The 25,559-nt window shown below is 46.5% G+C and overlaps 1 protein-coding gene across 1 annotated transcript in view; it reads right to left on the bottom strand.

The window, feature by feature from the left end:
• The window catches only part of LOC139461247 (uncharacterized), a 32,789-nt gene that overhangs the window by 2,691 nt on the left and 4,539 nt on the right, over positions 1–25,559 (bottom strand). The window contains exons 4-14 of the mRNA XM_071242885.1: positions 25,107–25,355; positions 22,680–22,840; positions 18,022–18,144; positions 16,785–16,896; positions 12,220–12,380; positions 10,774–10,878; positions 6,661–6,735; positions 5,694–5,817; positions 4,738–4,847; positions 2,420–2,605; positions 281–374 (exon numbers count right to left, since the gene is read on the bottom strand). Coding sequence (XP_071098986.1) covers positions 281–374; positions 2,420–2,605; positions 4,738–4,847; positions 5,694–5,817; positions 6,661–6,735; positions 10,774–10,878; positions 12,220–12,380; positions 16,785–16,896; positions 18,022–18,144; positions 22,680–22,840; positions 25,107–25,355 — 1,500 coding nt within the window. The remainder of the gene's footprint in view (positions 1–280; positions 375–2,419; positions 2,606–4,737; positions 4,848–5,693; positions 5,818–6,660; positions 6,736–10,773; positions 10,879–12,219; positions 12,381–16,784; positions 16,897–18,021; positions 18,145–22,679; positions 22,841–25,106; positions 25,356–25,559) is intronic.

Raw genomic sequence — 25,559 nt, 5'->3', positions numbered from 1 at the left:
AAGCGGCCGGGGATCGAACCCCGGACCTTCCGCTCTCCGGGCAGACGCTCTACCACTAGACCATATATCAATGACTGTGACCTGTAAATAATCGAGTGTGGACCGGACATTATATGATTGATATGTTGTGAGTAACGATCCTCGCCGTCGGGGTACAAAGGCACACAACCAGCAAGTCACCGGACCCCGGACCAGTAAGTGGGCCTTGTGACCGGCACAGGTTGCGGGGTAACCGGCCTATTGCTAGTATAGCCCGAGGACACTGATTTTCTGCCCGTACCTGCACTGTAGCCCTGTTTTGAAGGAGTCCCGAAATATTCGTTGACAACAACGTCCCATGAGTTGGCCGAGTACTTCTTCGCTGTCAGTGTGCCCTGTGAATGTAGAGGATTGTGTAAGCTGGGGGAACATTCGGAGCAAGTAACGTACGGTGGGAGTGGGCTAGGGGGAGGGGAGGGGGAGAGGATGTCGGAGAAGGTCGGGGGCCGGCCCTGTGAAAACAATATTCCGTACTTACCAAAACTCCCTTAAATAAACTTAAAAGCATCAATACACTCAACTTATGCAATTTATGTCTTCAATTGATTCTAATGTTTTCTGAACCGCAAAAGAAACGTCATCATGGATAGGTTATATGAGAAACCTTATTTCTCCAAACACTGTGAACATACTTTGCAACTTATCAAAAAGATGAAACTTGGCAAAACTGATCATCAAGGTTGAAATTAAGTGTCAAATGTTTTTAAAGTGAAACACAACACTAGTCTCTGAGAAAATGGCATCACAAGTCATTTTCTCGTGTGTCCGCCATGTGCATTGATGACGACCATGCAACGTCGATACATTGAATGGATGAGGCGGTTGCATTGATTAAGGCCACAGGCACTTGAGCCCATACTCCCAGGAACGCCTGACGCAGTTCAGCTGCAGTTTTCGGCCTTGGACGGACGTCATTCAGCCGTTTTTGAACCTCATCCCACAGGCGCTCAATGGGTTTAAATCGGGACTGAAGGCAGGCTACTGCATGGTTCTGATGCCATTCTGCTGGAGGGAGTTTCTTGGTGCTCTCCCAGCATGGGCACGGGCGTTATCATTCTGAAACTCGTGGTTGCGGCGACGTGCCAAATGAGGTGTCGCGTGTGGTCTCAAGAATTGATCAATGTACCGAGCTGCTGTGACGCCATTGCTTCTCCCGAACCGATGTTCTGGAAGACCCCAGGGCTGACCCTCTGTGCAAGACCAATTCCACCCCACATCATGATGCTCGGACCACCCCACGAGTCTCTCTCAACAACACAATCATCCGAATAACGTTCCCCACGGCGTCGACAGACTCTCTCTGCCATCTGCTGTTGAGATACAGTAACTCTTCTCCACTGCTAGTGGCGCCAATGCTGGTACTGTGTTGCCCACTGAAGATGGCCCCGGCGATGACGTGGTTTCAGAATGGGTCCTCGGTGTGGCCTGTGTCAGTGGAGGTGTTTGCTTGTCAATCGTCTACGCACGGTGTCCGCACTTACGTGTCGCTTGTGTGTCCCCATGGTCTGTCGAAACGTTTCAGCAGTAACCAAGCGATCTTGAAGATGCTGATGCACCATCTGACGATTCTAACGTCGGGTGGTGACCCATGGTCTTCAACTACGTGGTCGGTCATCTGTAGTGTTGGTGGTCTGTTACCGTTGCTGGAGCCTGTATATGGTCCTTACGTGGACTTGAAAAGCATTGGCTCCTTGCCGGGCGGTTTGTCCAGCTTGCAATCATCCTAGGCCTTGGTGTCGCTGATAATTGTCAATCTTGGTATGTGGTAGCCATTCAATAACGAATGAATGTTATCCGACCTGGGTGGATTTTTATAGGGCAAGAAATGGGGGAACGCATGTCCATTTCAATATACACGGAACTCACCTGCATCGGGTTTCTATGGTCGTTGCCGTGATGCGTTTGGATGATCGGTTTTATTGTCATCTGCTTTGGGGTTTTTTATCATCAAATTTCATTTTTCCGGAGAAGGTAATGTTAAATTTTAGAAACTTTTACAAAAAATTACCCAGATATTTATATGAGAATGTTTCATGCAATGTTACTTGGGATGACGTTTCTTTTGTGGTTCAGTATATATACTTTCGTTGACGATAGAACATACTCAACCAATCAGAGGTTGGAATCATTACCATGTGCTTCTACTGCCATGGTAACGAGAGGTGAGGTGAGGCGGTCCCCATGGTAACTAGAAGCGTGGGAACAAATGATGTGGACGTGATGAAAGACAAAACTATACTACTCAAAAGAAGAAGAACACCCGTCGGCCGTGACAGATTACTTGCCAAATTACAAATTTCCACGCACCCACTTTACCAAAGATATGTGTTTGATCATTGTGTTGTTGGAACACTTGACAGCATCGACATGATACACGTACCGGGGCAGACGGAAACGATGCGTGGTCGAGGAAGATCTTAAACTGGCCAGTGTTGACGCTGTTTGTGATGGAGTTGACTGCGTCGGCGAGGGGAATGTCGTTGAAGCCTGTATTGGCGTCCCCTGCAATAGGGGCCTTGTCCAGGATGGTGAAGCTCACCAGGACGTCACCGGAACTGAAGTCCACCTACAGGCGAGATACAGTCTACACTCCACAACTAAAACATGTCTGTTGTCCCCACTGTGTGTTGATCCCACTATCTTTGTGATGTCCCCACTACCTGAGTGGCGCCTCGAATAACTGTGTGTCACCTTGAATACATGTGTACTGACCCCACTATCTATGTACTGATCCCACTACCTATGTACTGATCCCACTACCTATGTACTGATCCCACTACCTGTTAACAGACCCCACTACCTGTGTACTGACCCTACTACCTGTGTACAGACCCCACTACCTGTGTACAGAACCCACTACCTGTGTACAGACCCCACTACCTGTGTACTGACCCCACTACCTACATGTATGTACAGACCCATCTACATGTGTACTAACCCCACTACCTGTGTACAGACCCACTATCTGTGTACAGACCCACTATCTGTGTACAGAACCCACTACCTGTGTACTGACCCCACTACCTGAGTGGCGCCTCGAATAACTGTGTGTCACCTTGAATACATGTGTACTGACCCCACTATCTATGTACTGATCCCACTACCTATGTACTGATCCCACTACCTATGTACTGATCCCACTACCTGTTAACAGACCCCACTACCTGTGTACTGACCCTACTACCTGTGTACAGACCCCACTATCTGTGTAGAGACCCCACTGTGTACTGACCTACTACCTGTGTACAGACCCTACTACCTGTGTACAGACCCAACTACCTGTGTACAGACCCCACTACCTGTGTACAGACCCCACTACCTGTATACTGACCTCACTACCTGTGTACTGACCCCACTACCTGTTAACAGACTCCACTACCTGTGTACTGACCCCACTGTGTAGAGACCCCACTACCTGTGTACAGACCCCACTACCTGTGTACAGACCCCACTACCTGTGTACAGACCCCACTACCTGTGCACAGACCCCACTACCTGTGTACAGACCCCACTACCTGTGTACAGACCCCACTACCTGTGTACAGACCCCACTACCTGTGTACAGACCCCACTACCTGTGTACAGACCCCACTACCTGTGTACAGACCCCACTACCTGTGCACAGACCCACTACCTGTGTATTGACCCTACTACCTGTGTACTGACCCTACTACCTGTGTACAGACCCCACTACCTGTGTACAGAACCCACTACCTGTGTACAGACCCCACTACCTGTGTACTGACCCCACTACCTACATGTATGTACAGACCCATCTACATGTGTACTAACCCTACTACCTGTGTACAGACCCACTACCTGTGTACAGACCCCACTACCTGTGTACTGACCCCACTACCTGTGTACTGACCCCACTATCTGTGTACAGACCCCACTACCTATTTACAGACCCCACTACCTGTGTACTGACCCCACTACCTATTTACAGACCCCACTACCTGTGTACTGACCCCACTACCTATGTACAGACCCCACTACCTGTGTACAGACCCCACTACCTGTGTACAGACACACTACCTGTGTACTGCCTCCACTACCTGTGTACTGCCTCCACTACCTGTGTACTGACCCCACTACCTGTGTACTGACCCCACTACCTGTGTATTGACCCCACTACCTGTGTACTGCCTCCACTGCCTGTGTACTGACCCCACTACCTGTGTACTGACCCTACTACCTGTGTACTGACCCCACTATCTGTGTACTGCCTCCACTCCCTGTGTACTGACCCCACTCCCTGTGTACTGCCTCCACTACCTGTGTACTGACCCCACTCCCTGTGTACTGACCCCACTACCTGTGTACTGACCCCACTCCCTGTGTACTGACTCCACTACCTGTGTACTGACCCCACTCCCTGTGTACTGCCTCCACTACCTGTGTACTGACCCCACTCCCTGTGTACTGACCCCACTACCTGTGTACTGACCCCACTACCTGTGTACTGCCTCTACTCCCTGTGTACTGACCCCACTACCTGTGTACTGACCCCACTACCTGTGTACTGACCCCACTCCCTGTGTACTGCCTCCACTACCTGTGTACTGACCCCACTACCAGTGTACTGACCCCGCTACCTGTGTACTGACCCCACTACCTGTGTACTGACCCCACTACCTGTCTACTGACCCCACTACCTGTGAGTCGCCTGGACTACCTGTGTACTGCCCCCATTACCTGTGTGTTGCTTATCCTGAGGGGTGAGATGCCGCCCAGCGCAACTATGGTCGAAACGACGGCAAATTTGAACTTGCTAAGGTTGGCGGCCACATCCTTACTGTAGGTTCCTGTAGAAGAATAACGGGGACAATGTGAGACATACACACTCGGCGTTGACATGGTGTTTGGGCTGGGGCTCACCTGGACACACAGGTGGAGGAGGGAGGTGTCAATGGTGTCTGGTAATGGGGCTCACCTGGACATACAGGTGGTGGTGGGAGGTGTCAATGGTGTCTGGTAATGGGGCTCACCTGGACATACAGGTGGTGGTGGGAGGTGTCAATGGTGTCTGGTAATGAGGCTCACCTGGACATACAGGTGGTGGTGGGAGGTGTCTGGTAATGGTGTCTGGCAATGGGGCTCACCTGGACATACAGGTGGTGGTGGGAGGTGTCAATGGTGTCTGGTAATGAGGCTTACCCGGACATACAGGCGGTGGTGGGAGGTGTCAATGGTGTCTGGTAATGAGGCTCTGCTGGACATACAGGTGGTGCTGGGAGGTGTCAATGGTGTCTGGTAATGAGGCTCACCTGGACATACAGGCGGTGGTGGGAGGTGTCAATGGTGTCTGGTAATGGGGCTCACCTGGACATACAGGTGGTGGTGGGAGGTGTCAGTGGTGTCTGGTAATGGGGCTCACCTGGACATACAGGTGGTGGTGGGAGGTGTCAGTGGTGTCTGGTAATGGGGCTCACCTGGACATACAGGTGGTGGTGGGAGGTGTCAATGGTGTCTGGTAATGAGGCTCACCTAGACATGCAGGCGGTGGTGGGAGTGTCAATGGTGTCTGGTAATGGGGCTCACCTGGACATACAGGTGGTGGTGGGAGGTGTCAATGGTGTCTGGCAATGGGGCTCACCTGGACATACAGGTGGTGCTGGGAGGTGTCAATGGTGTCTGACAATGGGGCTCACCTGGGAAGGCCAACTGGAAGGCCTTTCTGTTGGTGTAGTTGAAGCAAGCGGAGATGTCAGTCTGCCAGATGTTAGGGTTGCCCTCGCTGTAGTCGTAGATGTTGTAGATGACGTTCATCACAGGCTGTGCGGGATTGTAAGAAGGATGTTCATAGCTTGTTCACAGTGAAGATCAATGTGACTATCAATTGCATGTATAATTTCAGAGTAATTGTGAGACTCTGTGTCTGGCTCATGATGCTCAGTGTGAGGTCCAGTGTGAGATTTAATGAAAACATGTATGGACAGAATCTTTTTGTAATCTAGAATAGGCATAATCTGCATATAATAAGACTACTGATATCAATCTATGTATATAAACATAATATACAAATAATCTGACAGCATTTTTATATAACGAAATCACTAATATTATCAAATACATTCCGACAGCTGACATAATTCCTACATTAGCTGAAACATTTCGTCTCCTGTTGAATCCCAGTGGCCTTTCCACAAAGCGATCTTCCCGCTAAGGACAGTCACAGAAGTAAGACGGTACTAGACCTTGGACGGCTTTAGTGCTAGGACGAACGTAGCTGACAAACTTTAACATACATTTAAGGCAACGCTAGTGCTAAGACATTAGTCACTCCCATACTTTAATATTGACTCACGCAAGTCATATCGCTAAGACAATCGTATCTCCCCCACCTTAATATTGAGGACAGTCGCTGGGGCGATCGTATCTCCCACACTTTAACATGGACACACGAAAGTCGTATCGCTTAGTGTCGTATCTCCCATAATTTAATATTGACTTACGACAGCTGTAATGTAATGTAACAGCACCAAGACCACGCTTATGGGTGTAAATATTAATCTGACACGCCATGGCTTAACTGAAATACTGTTCAATATGGCGTTAAACCCAACTCACTCACTCACTCACTGACAATTGTGTAGCGTGAAGCCCCAGCTGTCTTACCGCCTGTGACGTCACCTGCAGCATGACGGGAAGGTAGAAGTAGTTGGATATCCCCGTGTTCTCCATCCATTCGCTCTGGTACAACACACAGCATCATGCAATAAGTAGCAAAGGAATTTGTAACACAAATCTACGCAATTCTGACTGGCTTAGAGCGTCTGAAATATGCATTCAGACTTCGATAAATGCGAGTTTTGACGGAAATAAGAACAACTTTCTGATTGAACTTGAAACGTCTATAAAAATATCTGTTTGAGATTTTGAAAGGAATGCAATAACTGCTCATTTCTTTGTTAAACGTAAACAGAAAATGTTCAAAATTAAAGACAATAACAATTTTGAAATGTGAAATACCAGTGTTTTGTTTAAGGTATGCATGTGATTCCCAGCATTGTGATAAAGACTTTTATTGCCTGTAAAGTTTGTCATGTATTCTTCCGCCTGGGCCGATGTGGAACAAAACCAGAACATGATGACGATGGGTTAAGTACGGCAAAGTATAGCATACAACAGCGACTTGGTAATGATGGGGACTTTGTTTCATTGTATGGGCATCTTCGGAGTATAACAGACACAGGCGGAGGAAGTATAGCATACAACAGCGACTTGGTAATGATAGGGACTTTGTTTCATTGTATGGGCATCTCCGGAGTATAACAGACACAAGCGGAAGAAGTATAGCATACAACAGCGACTTGGTAATGATAGGGACTGTGTTTCATTGTATGGGCATCTCCGGAGTATAACAGACACAAGCGGAAGAAGTATAGCATACAACAGCGACTTGGTAATGATAGGGACTTTGTTTCATTGTATGGGCATCTCCGGAGTATAACAGACACAAGCGGAAGAAGTATAGCATACAACAGCGACCTGGTTATGATAGGGACTTTGTTTCATTGTATGGGCATCTCCGGAGTATAACAGACACAAGCGGGGGAAGTATAGCATACAACAGCGACTTGGTAGTGATGGGGACTTTGTTTCATTGTATGGGCATCTCCGGAGTATAACAGACACAAGCGGAAGAAGTATAGCATACAACAGCGACTTGGTAATGATAGGGACTTTGTTTCATTGTATGGGCATCTCCGGAGTATAACAGACACAAGCGGAAGAAGTATAGCATACAACAGCGACTTGGTAGTGATAGGGACTTTGTTTCATTGTATGGGCATTTCCGGAGTATAACAGACACAAGCGGAAGAAGTATAGCATACAACAGCGACCTGGTAATGATGGGGACTTTGTTTCATTGTATGGGCATTTCCGGAGTATAACAGACACAAGCGGAAGAAGTATAGCATACAACAGCGACTTGGTAGTGATAGGGACTTTTTTTTTCATTGTATGGGCATCTCCGGAGTATAACAGACACAAGCGGGGGAAGTATAGCAAACAACAGCGACCTGGTAATGCTAGGGACTTTGTTTCATTGTATGGGCATCTCCGGAGTATAACAGACACAAGCGGGGGAAGTATAGCATACAACAGCGACCTGGTAATGCTAGGGACTTTGTTTCATTGTATGGGCATTTCCGGAGTATAACAGACACAAGCGGAAGAAGTATAGCATACAACAGCGACTTGGTAATGATAGGGACTTTGTTTCATTGTATGGGCATCTCCGGAGTATAACAGACACAAGCGGAAGAAGTATAGCATACAACAGCGACTTGGTAATGATAGGGACTTTGTTTCATTGTATGGGCATCTCCGGAGTATAACAGACACAAGCGGGGGAAGTATAGCATACAACAGCGACCTGGTAATGATAGGGACTTTGTTTCATTGTATGGGCATCTCCGGAGTATAACAGACACAAGCGGAAGAAGTATAGCATACAACAGCGACTTGGTAATGATAGGGACTTTGTTTCATTGTATGGGCATTTCCGGAGTATAACAGACACAAGCGGAAGAAGTATAGCATACAACAGTGACTTGGTAATGATAGGGACTTTGTTTCATTGTATGGGCATCTCCGGAGTATAACAGACACAAGCGGGGGAAGTATAGCATACAACAGCGACCTGGTAATGATAGGGACTTTGTTTCATTGTATGGGCATCTCCGGAGTATAACAGACACAAGCGGAAGAAGTATAGCATACAACAGCGACTTGGTAATGATAGGGACTTTGTTTCATTGTATGGGCATCTCCGGAGTATAACAGACACAAGCGGAAGAAGTATAGCATACAACAGTGACTTGGTAATGATAGGGACTTTGTTTCATTGTATGGGCATCTCCGGAGTATAACAGACACAAGCGGAAGAAGTATAGCATACAACAGCGACTTGGTAATGATAGGGACCTTGTTTCATTGTATGGGCATTTCCGGAGTATAACAGACACAAGCGGAAGAAGTATAGCATACAACAGCGACCTGGTAATGATGGGGACTTTGTTTCATTGTATGGGCATTTCCGGAGTATAACAGACACAAGCGGAAGAAGTATAGCATACAACAGCGACTTGGTAGTGATAGGGACTTTGTTTCATTGTATGGGCATCTCCGGAGTATAACAGACACAAGCGGAAGAAGTATAGCATACAACAGCGACCTGGTAATGATAGGGACTTTGTTTCATTGTATGGGCATTTCCGGAGTATAACAGACACAAGCGGAAGAAGTATAGCATACAACAGCGACCTTGTTATGATAGGGACTTTGTTTCATTGTATGGGCATCTCCGGAGTATAACAGACACAAGCGGAAGAAGTATAGCATACAACAGCGACTTGGTAATGATAGGGACTTTGTTTCATTTTATGGGCATTTCCGGAGTATAACAGACACAAGCGGAAGAAGTATAGCATACAACAGCGACTTGGTAATGCTAGGGACTTTGTTTCATTGTATGGGCATTTCCGGAGTATAACAGACACAAGCGGAAGAAGTATAGCATACAACAGCGACCTGGTAAGAATGGGGACTTTGCTTCATTGTATGGGCATCTCCGGAGTATAACAGACACAAGCGGGGGAAGTATAGCATACAACAGCGACTTGGTAACGCTAGGGACTTTGTTTCATTGTATGGGCATCTCCGGAGTATAACAGACACAAGCGGAAGAAGTATAACATACAACAGCGACCTGGTAAAGATGGGGACTTTGTTTCATTGTATGGGCATCTCCGGAGTATAACAGACACAAGCGGAAGAAGTATAGCATACAACAGCGACTTGGTAATGCTAGGGACTTTGTTTCATTGTATGGGCATCTCCGGAGTATAACAGACACAAGCGGAAGAAGTATAGCATACAACAGCGACTTGGTAATGCTAGGGACTTTGTTTCATTGTATGGGCATCTCCGGAGTATAACAGACACAAGCGGAAGAAGTATAGCATACAACAGCGACTTGGTAGTGATAGGGACTTTGTTTCATTGTATGGGCATTTCCGGAGTATAACAGACACAAGCGGAAGAAGTATAGCATACAACAGTGACTTGGTAATGATAGGGACTTTGTTTCATTGTATGGGCATCTCCGGAGTATAACAGACACAAGCGGGGGAAGTATAGCATACAACAGCGACCTGGTAATGATAGGGACTTTGTTTCATTGTATGGGCATCTCCGGAGTATAACAGACACAAGCGGAAGAAGTATAGCATACAACAGCGACTTGGTAATGATAGGGACTTTGTTTCATTGTATGGGCATCTCCGGAGTATAACAGACACAAGCGGAAGAAGTATAGCATACAACAGCGACTTGGTAATGATAGGGACTTTTTTTCATTGTATGGACATCTCCGGAGTATTTGTCTTTTGGCTTCTTATTTAAAACTTGACGATGGGCAAACTAAAACAATACACTTCTCGTGACGAGGAATGAGGGCTTATTTGTCACTCTTGAAACTAATCATCAAAGTCCTTACAACTTTCTTTCAACTGTAATTTCACTCGGGACAGTTAATCCGTCATTCCTCGTCACTCGTAAATTACATTCTGTATAAACCACTCAAAAGTTAAAGTTTTGATCATGTAACTAAAGTTAATCTGTCATGGTTGGTGGGTATAGCAACGCACAGCCGTCCAATTGCGGGTGTTGTTTAAACTTTTTTGAGTAGCATAGGCTATGCAAAAAGTGTGAGGTACATACGCTGGCGAAGTACCACTCCCAGATACTGATGGCGTTGGGGTAACCAGCGGGGTAGCCGACTCTCCGGGCGGTCCACACGTCACAGTTGATGCCACGTACCACTCGCTGTCAACAGATTCTGATGACGTCACACCGGGACCTGCATACTTGCCTCAAGGGTTGCTATCAAGCTATAAACCAAGCGCTGCAAAATCTCCAATGGAGGCTTACATTATCATGCTATTTCAAGCAGTTGCTTTCTTCTACACAAAAACCCTACGTGCTAGTTTGTACACAGGTGTTTATTGCAGAAAGGGCGTAATTAGTTATCCTTTGTGCCATAACTAGTTCAGGTGTTACTTTTGGTCTTCCAACATTTTGGAGAAGCTCGGTGGCGTCCATATTAACAATTCAGCGATGGGCCAATAAGGATTAAGATTGCAAATTCATATACGGTAAACTACGTTTATAACGAGCACGCTTATAACGAACTGACGGATATAACGAAAATATTATTTTGTCCCTCCCATTTGATTGTATACAGTATGCTGTATACGCTTATAGCGAACTGACGGATATAACGAACTACTGTTGTATCAGTGGTCCCTTTGAGTTCGTTATAACCGTAGTTTACTGTAATCAGTTATTAATGAGCCCTTTAAATAGATGTATGTTTGAGTGTTGGATTATCAAAAACGAGACGCATGCCAATCCATTTTGTATTGCTATTACTCTTGGCATTTATCCACCAAGGCACTCCGTTATGGCTGTCTTCCTCAGATTCACTGCCGGGGAATAGAAAGTAGACGCATGGAAATTGGATTTGACCGAAATACTACAATCGTAATTAACGTTACTAGGCTGTCTTTTTGTGGTATGAGGCATGAAATATCGCCTATATTCCTCTATCAAATAACCATTTTTTTGTGGTATGAGGCATGGAATATCGCCTATATTCCTCTATCAAATAACCATTTCTTTTGTGGTATGAGGCATGGAATATCGCCTATATTCCTCTATCAAATAACCATTTTTTGTGGTATGAGGCATGGAATATCGCCTATATTCCTCTATCAAATAACCATTTCTTTTTGGTTTCAGTAGTAGCACCCATAACCTTCTGTGACCGGCAGTATAGCGAGTGTAAGTGACGTGAAGTATTCACCCCAGCTGTGGACGTTTCTGATAGAAAAAGTGTTAAAACGGCTGTATGAGACAGATTGATATATATTTTACATGTAGTTTAACTGAATGAATAGAATCTACGTCGCTCTTTGCAATATTCCAACAAGATCACTGTGAAGGATAGCAATACAATTCACACTGTTCGGGATTTCCCATCAAGGTCTTAGGCGTGTCGAGGACACGCATTAGTCACATGACTACCTCAACATATTACAAATATTACTAATGCAGCCCGTCCCATTGTCCGAGGACTGTAGTTGTCAAGCACACATGTACTCATACCTGCCCAGCATATTCATAAGGGACATTGCTGAAGTAGAAGAACTCCTTGTCTGTCCTGATCCGAACTTTCCCGGCGTCCAGGGACTTGGCGTCGAAGCCTGTGGCATTGATGGGCGTCACGGAGCAGTTGCCAACCATGGCGTCCATGACGTAAGCCACGCCTAGACACGAGGAAGGGACAATATATTTAATCATCTACTCATGAAGAATTACCGATTATCGGACTCTCGTGAAATAATGCCGAGCCATGGCGAGAGAACGAACAACCATGTTTCACGAGGTACAAATTGTCTAGATAGTCGGAATATCCGAGCTGCATGTAGGACCGATCATGACGTCACACGTCGTCTTTCATGATTGGGCCTCCTTCGTCCCTACTAGTGAGTGAGTATGGTTTTATGCCCCTTTTAGCAATATTCACCCATTAGGGAATCGAACCTGGGCCTTCGGCGTGTCAAGCGAATGCTTAAAGCATTTATCAGGAGGCTTGGCGTTAGGTAGGTAGGAGGCTTGACGTTAGGGTGGGTAGGTAGAAGGCTTGACGTTAGGGTGGGTAGGTAGAAGGCTTGACGATAGGGTGGGTAGGTAGAAGGCTTGACGTTAGGGTTGGTAGGTAAAAGGCTTGACGATAGGGTGGGTAGGTAGAAGGCTTGACGTTAGGGTTGGTAGGTAGAAGGCTTGACGATAGGTTGGGTAGGTAGAAGGCTTGACGATAGGGTGGGTAGGTAGAAGGCTTGACGATAGGATGGGTAGGTAGAAGGCTTGACGATAGGGTGGGTAGGTAGAAGGCTTGACGTTAGGGTAGGTAGGTAGAAGGCTTAACGTTAGGGTTGGTAGGTAGAAGGCTTGACGTAAGGGTGGGTAGGTAAAAGGCTTGGCGTAAGGGTTGGTAGGTAGAAGGCTTGACGTTAGGGTGGGTAGGTAGAAGGCTTGACGATAGGGTGGGTAGGTAGAAGGCTTGACGATAGGGTGGGTAGGTAGAAGGCTTGACGTTAGGGTAGGTAGGTAGAAGGCTTGACGTTAGGGTAGGTAGGGGGTTGACGATAGAGTAGGTAGGAGACAACGTTAGGTTAGGTTAGGTAGAAAGTGGGTTTGACGTAAGGTTAGGCAGATAGTGGGCTTGACGTCAAGTCAGGTAAATAGTGGGCTTGACATGAGTGTAGGTAGGAGACGACGTTAGGTTAGGTAGGAAGTGGGCTTAACGTAAGGTTAGGTTGATAGTGGGCTTGACGTGTGAGTGAGTAGATCGTGGGCTTGACGTTAGGGTAGGTAGATAGTGGGCTTGACATGGGTGTAGGTAGATCGTAGGCTTGACGTTAGGGTAGGTAGATAGTGGGCTTGACGTTAGTGTAGGTAGATCGTGAGCTTGACGTTAGGGTAGGTAGATAGTGGGCTTGACGTGTGTGTAGGTAGATATTGGGCTTGACGTGTGTGTAGGTAGATCGTGAGCTTGACGTTAGGGTAGGTAGATAGTGGGCTTGACGTGTGTGTAGGTAGATATTGGGCTTGACGTGTGTGTAGGTAGATCGTGAGCTTGACGTTAGGGTAGGTAGATCGTGAACTTGACGTGAGTGCAGGTAGACAGTGGGCTTGACGTGTGTGTAGGTAGATCGTTAGCTTGACGTTAGGGTGGGTAAAAAGTAGGCGTGACGTAGGCAGGAAACTTGACGTAAGGTTAGGTAGATAGTGGGTTTGACATAAGGTTATGTAGATAGTGGGCTTGACGCGTGTGTATGTAGATCGTGAACTTGACGTTAGTGCAGGTAGACAGTGGGCTTGACGTAAGTGTAGGTAGATTGTGGGCTTGACGTTAGGATAGGTAGATCGTGAGCTTGACGTTAGGATAGGTAGATCGTAGGCTTGACGTGAGTGTAGGTAGATAGTGGGCTTCACGTTAGGGTGGGTAGATCGTAGGTTTGACGTGTGTGTAGGTAGATAGTGGGCTTCACGTTAGGGTGGGTAGATCGTAGGTTTGACGTGTGTGTAGGTAGATAGTGGGCTTGACGTTAGGGTGGGTAGATAGTAGGCTTGACGTGAGTGTAGGTAGATCGTGGGCTTGACGTTAGGGTAGGTAGATCGTAGGCTTGACGTGTGTGTAGGTAGATAGTGGGCTTCACGTTAGGGTGGGTAGATCGTAGGTTTGACGTGTGTGTAGGTAGATAGTGGGCTTGACGTTAGGGTGGGTAGATAGTAGGCTTGACGTGAGTGTAGGTAGATCGTGGGCTTGACGTTAGGGTGGGTAGATAGTAGGCTTGACGTGAGTGTAGGTAGATAGTGGGCTTGACGTTACGGTGTGTAGATAGTAGGCTTGACGTGAGGGTAGGTAGATAGTGGGCTTGACGTTAGGGTGGGTAGATAGTAGGCTTGACGTGAGTGTAGGTAGATCGTGGGCTTGACGTTAGGGTAGGTAGATCGTAGGCTTGACGTGAGGGTAGGTAGATAGTGGGCTTGACGTTAGGGTGTGTAGATAGTAGGCTTGACGTTAGGGTAGGTAGATCGTGGGCTTGACGTTAGGGTAGGTAGATAGTGGGCTTGACGTGTATGTAGGTAGATAGTGGGCTTGACGTGTGTGTCGGTAGATATTGGGCTTGACGTTAGTGTAGGTAGATAGTGGGCTTGACGTTAGGGTGGGTAGATAGTAGGCTTGACGTGAGTGTAGGTAGATCGTGGGCTTGACGTTGGTGTAGGTAGGTAGTAGGCTTGACGTGAGTGTAGGTAGGTAGTGGGCTTCACGTTAGTTTAGGTAGATAGAGGGCTTGACGTTAGGGTGGGTAGATAGTAGGCTTGGCGTGGGTGTAGGTAGATCGTGAGCTCGACGTTAGGGTGGGTAGATAGTAGGCTTGACGTGTGTGTAGGTAGGAGACTTGACGTAAGGTTAGGTAGATAGTGGGCTTGGCGTAAGGTTATGTAGATAGGGGGCTTGACGTTAGAGTAGGTAGGTATGGGGTTGACGTTAGAGTAGGCAAAAGACTTGACGTGAGTGCAGGTAGGTAGGAGACTTGACGTTAGAGTAGGTAGGTAGGATGTATGACGTTAGCTAAGATAAGTAGGAGGCTTGACGTTAGAGTAGGTAGGTAGGATGTATGACGTTAGGTAAGGTAGGTAGGATGTATGACGTTAGAGTAGGTAGGTAGGATGTATGACGTTAGGGTAGGTACGTAGGAGGCTTGACGTTAGAGTAGGTAGGTAGGATGTATGACGTTAGGTAAGGTAGGTAGGATGTATGACGTTAGAGTAGGTAGGTAGGATGTATGACGTTAGGGTAGGTACGTAGGAGGCTTGACGTTAGAGTAGGTAGGTAGGATGTATGACGTTAGGGTAGGTACGTAGGAGGCTTGACGTTAGAGTAGGTAGGTAGGATGTATGACGTTAGGGTAGGTACGTAGGAGGCTTGACGTTAGAGTAGGTAGGTAAGGTTGTATGACGTTTGGGTAGGTACGTAGGAGGCTTGACGTTAGAGTAGATAGGTAGGATGTATGACGTTAGAGTAGGTAGGTAGGATGTATGACGTTAGGGTAGGTACGAAGGAGGCTTGACGTTAGAGTACGTAGGTAGGATGTATGACGTTAGGGTAGGTAGGTAGGAGGCTTGACGTTAGAGTAGGTAGGTAGGATGTATGACGTTAGGGTAGGTACGTAGGAGGCTTGACGTTAGTGTAGGTAGGTAGGATATATGACGTTAAGTTAGGTAGGTAGGAGGCTTGACGTTAGAGTAGGTAGGTAGGATGTATGACGTTAGAGTAGGTAGGTAGGATGTATGACCTTAGAGTAGGTAGGTAGGATGTATGACGTTAGGGTAGGTAGGTAGGATGTATGACGTTAGAGTAGATAGGTAGGATGTATGACGTTAGGGTAGGTACGTAGGATGTATGACCTTAGAGTAGGTAGGTAGGATGTATGACGTTAGGGTAGGTAGGTAGGATGTATGACGTTAGAGTAGGTAGGTAGGATGTATGACGTTAGGGTAGGTACGTAGGAGGCTTGACGTTAGAGTAGGTAGGTAGGATGTATGACGTTAGGGTAGGTACGTAGGAGGCTTGACGTTAGAGTAGGTAGGTAGGATGTATGACGTTAGGGTAGGTACGTAGGAGGCTTGACGTTAGGGTAGGTAGGTAGGATGTATGACGTTAGGGTAGGTAGGTAGGAGGCTTGACGTTAGAGTAGGTAGGTAGGATGTATGACGTTTGGGTAGGTAGGTAGGAGGCTTGACGTTAGAGTAGGTAGGTAGGATGTATGACGTTAGGGTAGGTACGTAGGAGGCTTGACGTTACAGTAGGTAGGTAGGATGTATGACGTTAGGGTAGGTAGGTAGGAGGCTTGACGTTAGAGTAGGTAGGTAGGATTTATGACGTTAGGGTAGGTAGGTAGGAGGCTTGACGTTAGAGTAGGTAGGTAGGATGTATGACGTTAGAGTAGGTAGGTAGGATGTATGACGTTAGAGTAGGTAGGTAGGATGTATGACGTTAGGGTAGGTACGTAGAAGGCTTGACGTTAGAGTAGGTAGGTAGGATGTATGACGTTAGGGTAGGAACGTAGCAGGCTTGACGTTAAACAACTGCTACCGACCTGTGTTGAAGTCGTGCACCCTTATCAGTTTGCCATTGCCGTAGGGGCTGGGGGTGCCTGGGTCGACGCTGTAGTCGTAGCGAACGAGGTTCAGGTCCCAGTCGTAATACTCCTGGCAACAGCACATGTACACATTACCCTCTTGAAGACATTCCCAAAACAATTGTGTGTTTGCGTATGTATGTGTGTGTGTGCATGTGTGAGTGCGTGCGTGCGTGTGTGTGTCTCTCTCTCTGTTTGTGCGTGCGTGCGTGCGTGCGTGCGTGCGTGCGTGCGTGTCTGTGTGTGTGTGTGTGTGTGTGTGTGTGTGTGTGTGTGTGTGTGTGTGTGTGTGTGTGTGTGTGTGTGTGTGTGTGTGTGTGTGTGTGTGTGTGTGTGTGTGTGTGTGTGTGTGTGTGTGTGTGTGTATGTGTGTGTGTGTGTGGTTGCTTGTACTAATCCGGGATAATGTCGGTCTCGCAGTGCCACACTCAAGCAGAGCATCTTTACTCCGAGCCAACCAGTGCTTCTTTCATCCACTTAATGGCGAACGCAAGGCAGGGTATCATCAAGTACTATTTTGTTGGTTATGACGCGGCAGTGGATCGAACACCGTACCTGCCGCTTACCAGACACATGCGCTGTCAACTAAATCACGGAGGCGTCTTACGTTGTTTAAACATTCATGTGGCAGAATAACATCACTTTATCGATGTCTGTAGCGTTAAACCGACGTTATAGCTAAAATGGATAGAATTATCATAAAAGCGCAAGCATGTTATCAGAAATCTGCGGGTAACTGAAAATTGATAGTATCCCGTAATTTTACTAATGACGGGCTGCTGTCTTGTCTACTGTTATGTGACGTCATTGGCGTCAAGTGTCTTGTTTTTGACGTCATCCTTTTCTATTCTATCATATTGCTAGTTTTAATCAATGACCTCCGGTGAGGTTTTCCAGGCAGACGCTAAACTTATGCTGCTGTTTGTTGTTTTCTTCATTTTGGGATGAGTTACAAATTCTTTCCATTTAAGCCATAATAACGGTAACGGTATTTTTCAGGGGATTATCATTCGCAGAAACCCTCGGTCTGTTCAACTGCACTCCTTCATCGGGCAGTTAATGGATGACCACATGCTTCTGCAATTGATAATGCCCTGAAAAATACAATTACCGTTATTATGGCATATACTCTTGAACACAAAACTGAAACAGGATCTAATTCATGTATCCACTGTAGGCGATGTAATAAGACAACCTTTATCCAGTTGAGGTAGAAGTTCATTGGTTCAAATATTTCCGCTGTGAATGTGAATGTGTTGGTGACGTTGGGCATAGGTCGGGTCGACACTCGGTTCTGGCAGTACGTGCCGGGAGGAGTCTGCAACACAACGTACACTTGTAAAATAACAACACAACGTACGCCTGGAAAACAACGACACAGCGTGCCCGTTGAACACAGCAGCACAATATACACGTGGAACACAACAACGCAGCGTACAAGTCGAAAATGAAAATACGAAGAACGCGTTGAACACAACAACACAACGTACACATTTGACACAACAACACACTATACACGTGGAACACAACAACACAACGTACAAGAGGAAACCACAACACAAAATACTCGAGGGACACCACAACACAATATACACGAGCAACACGAGGAACCGAACCGAACACAACAACACAATGAACACGAGGAACACAACAAAACAATATACAGATGGACCACAATAACACAACGTACATGAAGAACACAACAACACAACAAATACGAGGAACGCAACAACAGAATATACATGTGGAACACAACAACACAATGTACAGATGGACCACAGTAACACAACGTACACGAGGAACACAACAACACAACGTACGTGGGGTACATAACAACACAACGTACACGTGAACCAAAACACGTACAAAACGTACACGTTGGACAAAACAACACAACGTACACGTTGGACACAACAACACAACGTACACGTGGGACACAACAACACAACGTACACGAGGGACACAACAACACAATATACACGTGGAACATAACAACACAACGTACAGGAGGGACAGAACAACACACAACAACACAACGTACACGACGAACACCACAACACAACGTACACGAGGAACACAACAACACAACGTATACGAGGAACATAACAACACAACGTACACGAGGAACACAACAACACAACGTACACGACAAACACCACAACACAACGTACCCGTGGAACACAACAACACAACGTACACGAGGAACACCACAACACAACGTACACGTGGAACACAACAACACAACGTACACGAGGAACACAACAACACAACGTACACGAGGGACACAACACAACGTACACGTGGAACACAACAACACAACGTACACGTGGACCACAACAACACAACGTACACGAGGGACAGAACAACACACAACAACACAACGTACACGAGGAACACAACAACACAACGTACACGACGAACACAACAACACAACGTATACGAGGAACACAACAACACAACGTACACGAGGAACACAACAACACAACGTACACGTGGGACACAACAACACAACGAACACGGGGGACACAACAACACAACGTACAGGAGGAACACAACAACACAACGAACACGAGGGACACAACAACACAACGAACACGGGGGACACAACAACACAACGTACACGAGGAACACAACAACACAACGTACGTGGGGAACATAACAACACAACGTACACGTGAACCAAAACACAACGTACACGTGGGACACAACAACACAACGAACACGGGGGACACAACAACACAACGTACACGAGGGACACAACAACACAACGTACACGTGGAACATAACAACACAACGTACACGAATGACAGAACAACACAACGTACACGTGGGACAGAACAACACAACGTACACGAGGGACAGAACAACACAACGTACACGTGGAACACAACAACACAACGTATACGAGGAACACAACAACACAACGTACACGAGGAACACAACAACACAACGTACACGAGGAACACAACAACACAACGTACACGTGGAACAAAACAACACAACGTACACGTGGACCACAACAACACAACGTACACGAGGGACAGAACAACACACAACAACACAACGTACACGAGGAACATAACAACACAACGTACACGAGGAACACAACAACACAACGTATACGAGGAACACAACAACACAACGTACACGAGGAACACAACAACACAACGTACACGAGGAACACAACAACACAACGTACACGAGGAACACAACAACACAACGTATACGAGGAACACAACAACACAACGTCCACGTGGAACACAACAACACAACGTACACGAGGAACACAACAACACAACGTACACGAGGAACACAACAACACAACGTACACGTGGACCACAACAACACAACGTACACGACGAACACCACAACACAATGTACACGAAGAACACAACAACACAACGTACACGAGGAACACAACAACACAACGTACACGAGGGACAGACCACAACGTACACGAGGGACACAACAACACAACGTACACGAGGAACACAAAAACACAACGTACACGAGGGACATAACAACACAACGTATACGAAGAACACAACAACACAACGTACACGTGGGACACAACAACACATCGTACACGAGGAACACAACAACACAACGTACCCGTGGAACACAACAACACAACGTAAACGAAGAACACAACGTACACGAGGGACACAACAACACAACGTACACGAGGAACACAACAACACAACGTACACGTGGGACACAACACAACGTACACGTAGGCACTACAACACAACGTACACGAGGAACACAACAACACAACGTACACGTGGAACACAACAACACAACGTACACGAGGAACATAACAACACAACGTACACTTGGGACACAACAACACAACATACGTGGGGAACATAACAACACAACATACACGTGGGACATAACAACACAACGTACACGAGGAACACAACAACACAACGTACACGTTGGACACAACAACACAACGTACACGAGGGACAGAACAACACAACGTACACGTGGGACACAACAACACAACGAACACGGGGGACACAACAACACAACGTACAGGAGGAACACAACAACACAACGAACACGAGGGACACAACAACACAACGAACACGGGGGACACAACAACACAACGTACACGAGGAACACAACAACACAACGTACGTGGGGAACATAACAACACAACGTACACGTGAACCAAAACACAACGTACACGTGGGACACAACAACACAACGAACACGGGGGACACAACAACACAACGTACACGAGGGACACAACAACACAACGTACACGTGGAACATAACAACACAACGTACACGAGGGACAGAACAACACAACGTACACGTGGGACAGAACAACACAACGTACACGAGGGACAGAACAACACAACGAACACGAGGGACACAACAACACAACGTACGTGGGGAACATAACAACACAACGTACACGTGAACCAAAACACAACGTACACGAGGGACACAACAACACAACGAACACGGGGGACACAACAACACAACGTACAAGAGGAACACAACGACACAACGTACACGAGGGACACAACAACACAACGAACACGGGGGACACAACAACACAACGTACAGGAGGAACACAACAACACAACGTACACGTGGGACACAACAACACAACGTACACGAGGGACACAACAACACAACGTACACGTGGAACATAACAACACAACGTACACGAGGGACAGAACAACACAACGTACACGTGGGACAGAACAACACAACGTACACGAGGGACAGAACAACACAACGAACACGAGGGACACAACAACACAACGTACGTGGGGAACATAACAACACAACGTACACGTGAACCAAAACACAACGTACACGTGGGACACAACAACACAACGAACACGGGGGGCACAACAACACAACGTACACGAGGGACACCACAACACAACGTACACGTGGAACATAACAACACAACGTACACGAGGGACAGAACAACACAACGTACACGTTGGACAGAACAACACAACGTACACGTTGGACAGAACAACACAACGAACACGAGGGACACAACAACACAATATACACGTGGAACATAACAACACAACGTACACGAGGGACACAACGTACACGAGGGACAGAACAACACAACGTACACGAGGGACAGAACAACGCACAACAATACAAGGTACCCGACGAACACAACAACACAACGTACCCCTGGAAAACAACACCACAACGTAAGTGTGGAAAGGTCTACCGTTTGTCTTTTATCATTAGAAAACCGGGCGGTCGGGAGACCAAGTGGTTAGAGCGTTCGCTCGTCACGCCGAAGACCAGGGCTCGATTCCCGACAGGGATACAATGTGTAAAGCCCATTTCTGGTGTTCCCCGCCGTGATATTGCTGGAATATTGCCAAAAGCGGCGTAAAACGATACTCACTCAGTCACTCACTCACTAGAAAACAACAACGGAAGTGCGGGGAATTACACAGAGATGTTCACACTACCCAGCGCGAATCAACGCTGTAAGAGGGAAGTGCACAAATATGATTACAGTTTATTCGATAATTAATTTTAAAGTGACACGAAAATGTGATAATTTTGAAATCTGTAAAAGTAACGCTTTATTCAACATATGTGTTTGAGGATGGAGTGTGATGCCATGCATGTACATAAATGATGGCGCCTTACAGTATTGTTCGTAACAGTGTAACAAAAATACGATGTTATTAATTTGAACGTAAAAAACCTTTGCCTTTGAATCTGTTCACGTCACACTACTTGTCAAAACAGATCTGTCTATGGGTTGGAACCGCGCCCTTCGTAATAATACGAATATACATACGACCACGTGTCTACACGTGTTGAAATGCTTATAGAACCACTTACCTCAAAATCCGCGACTGGGCCGTCAACTGGTTGAAAGTCTGTAAACACGTACTCCCTCAGGACGGGGATAGAGTAAGAGCTGTTGACGTGGATAATTCCCGTCACGTTCACCTGCTCTGGGGCAACTACATTCTCAGCTGTCGTCCACGTATTGTTGGCACCTGTAACCATAGCAACAATGTCAGGCAATGATAGAAGGAGGTAGCGCCAACGTCTGATTAACCATAGCAACAACGTCACGCGATGATAGAAGGAGGTAGCGCCAATTGTATGATTAACTATAGCATCAATGTCAGGCAATGATAGAAGGAGGTAGCGCCAACGTCTGATTAACCATATCAACAATGTCAGGCATTGATAGAAGAAGGTAGCGCCAACGTCTGATTAACCATAGCAACAATGTCAGGCAATGATAGAAGGAGGTAGCGCCAACGTCTGATTAACAATATCAACAATGTCACGCATTGATAGAAGGAGGTAGCGCAGGGTCTGATTAACCATAGCAACAATATCACGCATTGATAGAAGGAGGTAGCGCCAATTGTCTGATTAACTATAGCATCAATGTCAGGCAATGATAGAAGGAGGTAGCGCCAACGTCTGATTAACATTATCAACAATGTCAGGCATTGATAGAAGGAGGTAGCGCAGGGTCTGATTAACTATAGCAACAATGTCACGCATTGATAGAAGGAGGTAGCGCCAATTGTCTGATTAACAATAGCAACCATGTCACGCAATGATAGAAGGAGGTAGCGCAGGGTCTGATTAACCATAGCAACAATATCACGCATTGATAGAAGGAGGTAGCGCAGGATCTGATTAACCATAGCAACAATGTCACGCATTGATAGAAGGAGGTAGCGCCAATTGTCTGATTAACCATAGCAACAATGTCACGCATTGATAGAAGGAGGCAGCGCCAACGTCTGATTAACCATAGCAACAATGTCACGCATTGATAGAAGGAGGTAGCGCCAATTGTCTGATTAACCATAGCAACAATGTCACGCATTGATAGAAGGAGGTAGCGCAGGGTCTGATTAACCATAGCAACAATGTCACGCATTGATAGAAGGAGGTAGCGCCAATTGTCTGATTAACCATAGCAACAATGTCACGTGATGATAGAAGGAGGCAGCGCCAATTGTCTGATTAACCATAGCAACAATATCACGTGATGATAGAAGGAGGCAGCGCCAATTGTCTGATTAACAATAGCAACAATATCACGTGATGATAGAAGGAGGTAGCGCCAATTGTCTGATTAACCATAGCAACAATGTCACGCATTGATAGAAGGAGGTAGCACCAACGTCTGATTAACCATAGCAACAATATCACGTGATGATAGAAGGAGGCAGCGCCAATTGTCTGATTAACCATAGCAACAATGTCACGTGATGATAGAAGGAGCTAGCGCCAACGTCTGATTAACAATAGCAACAATATCAAGGGATGATAGAAGGAGGTAGCGCCAACGTCTGAGTAACCAGAGCAACAATATCACGTGATGATAGAAGGAGGCAGCGCCAATTGTCTGATTAACCATAGCAACAATGTCACGTGATGATAGAAGGAGGTAGCGCCAACGTCTGATTAACAATAGCAACAATATCAAGGGATGATAGAAGGAGGTAGCGCCAACGTCTGAGTAACCAGAGCAACAATGTCAGGCAATGATAGAAGGAGGTAGCGCCAACGTCTGATTAACAATATCAACAATGTCACGGGATGATAGAAGGAGGTATGCTGTGATCAGTCCGTATTCCTACCCTAGCGATCCGGGGTAGAATAGGTCTTCAGCAACCCAGGGTTGTCGAAAGAGGCTACAAACGGGATCGGGTGGTCAGACTTGCTGACTTGGTTGGTGCATGTCCCCGTATCCCAATTGCGTTGATCGATACTCATGATCTCAATCACTTGATTTTCCTGCCCAGACTCGATCATTTACAGACCGCCGTCATATTGCTGAGTGCGGCGTTAAACAACAAGCAAACAAACAAACACACATAACTTTTCTTCCTCCCCTCGTCTGTGCGTCTCCAATGGAGCGAGCTCTTTATCCTGTAGTGTACCCAAGATGTGGTTGTAAACTGGGCATGTCGCGTTCAAGATTATTGCACCTATAGTATCGTGTGTGTGTGTGTGTGTGTGTGTGTGTGTGTGCGTGTGTAAAGCGTTGCGTATGCGTGTGTGTATGTCTGCTTGTACTTACCCTGACAAATGCCGATTGATAGTGCTAGCCCACTGAGATGTCATGCCACAATTTAACATGAATACCCCATTCAGACACTGTTTTTAGTTGTAGTATACCGCTCTCCGTGCAGACACTGTGTCCACTTCACCACTCAGGCGGTCTTCATACGCAAGAAATCACCAGGCATTGTGTGTCTGATAAGGATGAATTATACTTTGGAAACTTACTAAATAACCAGGTCAGCTTGAGCGTTGTATTGGTAGGTTCCCAGTAGATACAGGACTGCCAGACATCCACCACGATCCCGTCTCGCGCTTCCCCGCGACCTATATACACTTCCGGGATACCTCCAGCAAACCGCAATGCCTGATTAGCGGAAAAGATGTGGTCCGATCCATTACTGTACTGGATCAGGCCAAATACGTTTTTTGCGGAGCTCTTGTCGAGAATGTCCACGTGGCATCTCGGAGGGGCACCTGCAGGTAGATGAAGGTGAACACAGATGTATGACTATGTTGTATACAGGACTCAAGGGAGATGACTATTCCTGTATTGCCATGTTGTATACAGGACTCAAGGGAGATAACTATTCCTGTATTGCCATGCTGTATACATGAGTCAAGGGAGATAACTATTCATGTATTGCCATGTTGTATACATGACTCAAGGGAGACAACTAT

Source organism: Haliotis cracherodii, unplaced genomic scaffold, assembly GCF_022045235.1.
Source record: "Haliotis cracherodii isolate W230 unplaced genomic scaffold, xgHalCrac1.p SCAF_14, whole genome shotgun sequence".
NCBI classification, from domain to species: domain Eukaryota; kingdom Metazoa; phylum Mollusca; class Gastropoda; order Lepetellida; family Haliotidae; genus Haliotis; species Haliotis cracherodii.
Note: the sequence above shows the minus strand (reverse complement) of the source record. Positions and strands in the feature narration are given on the sequence as shown.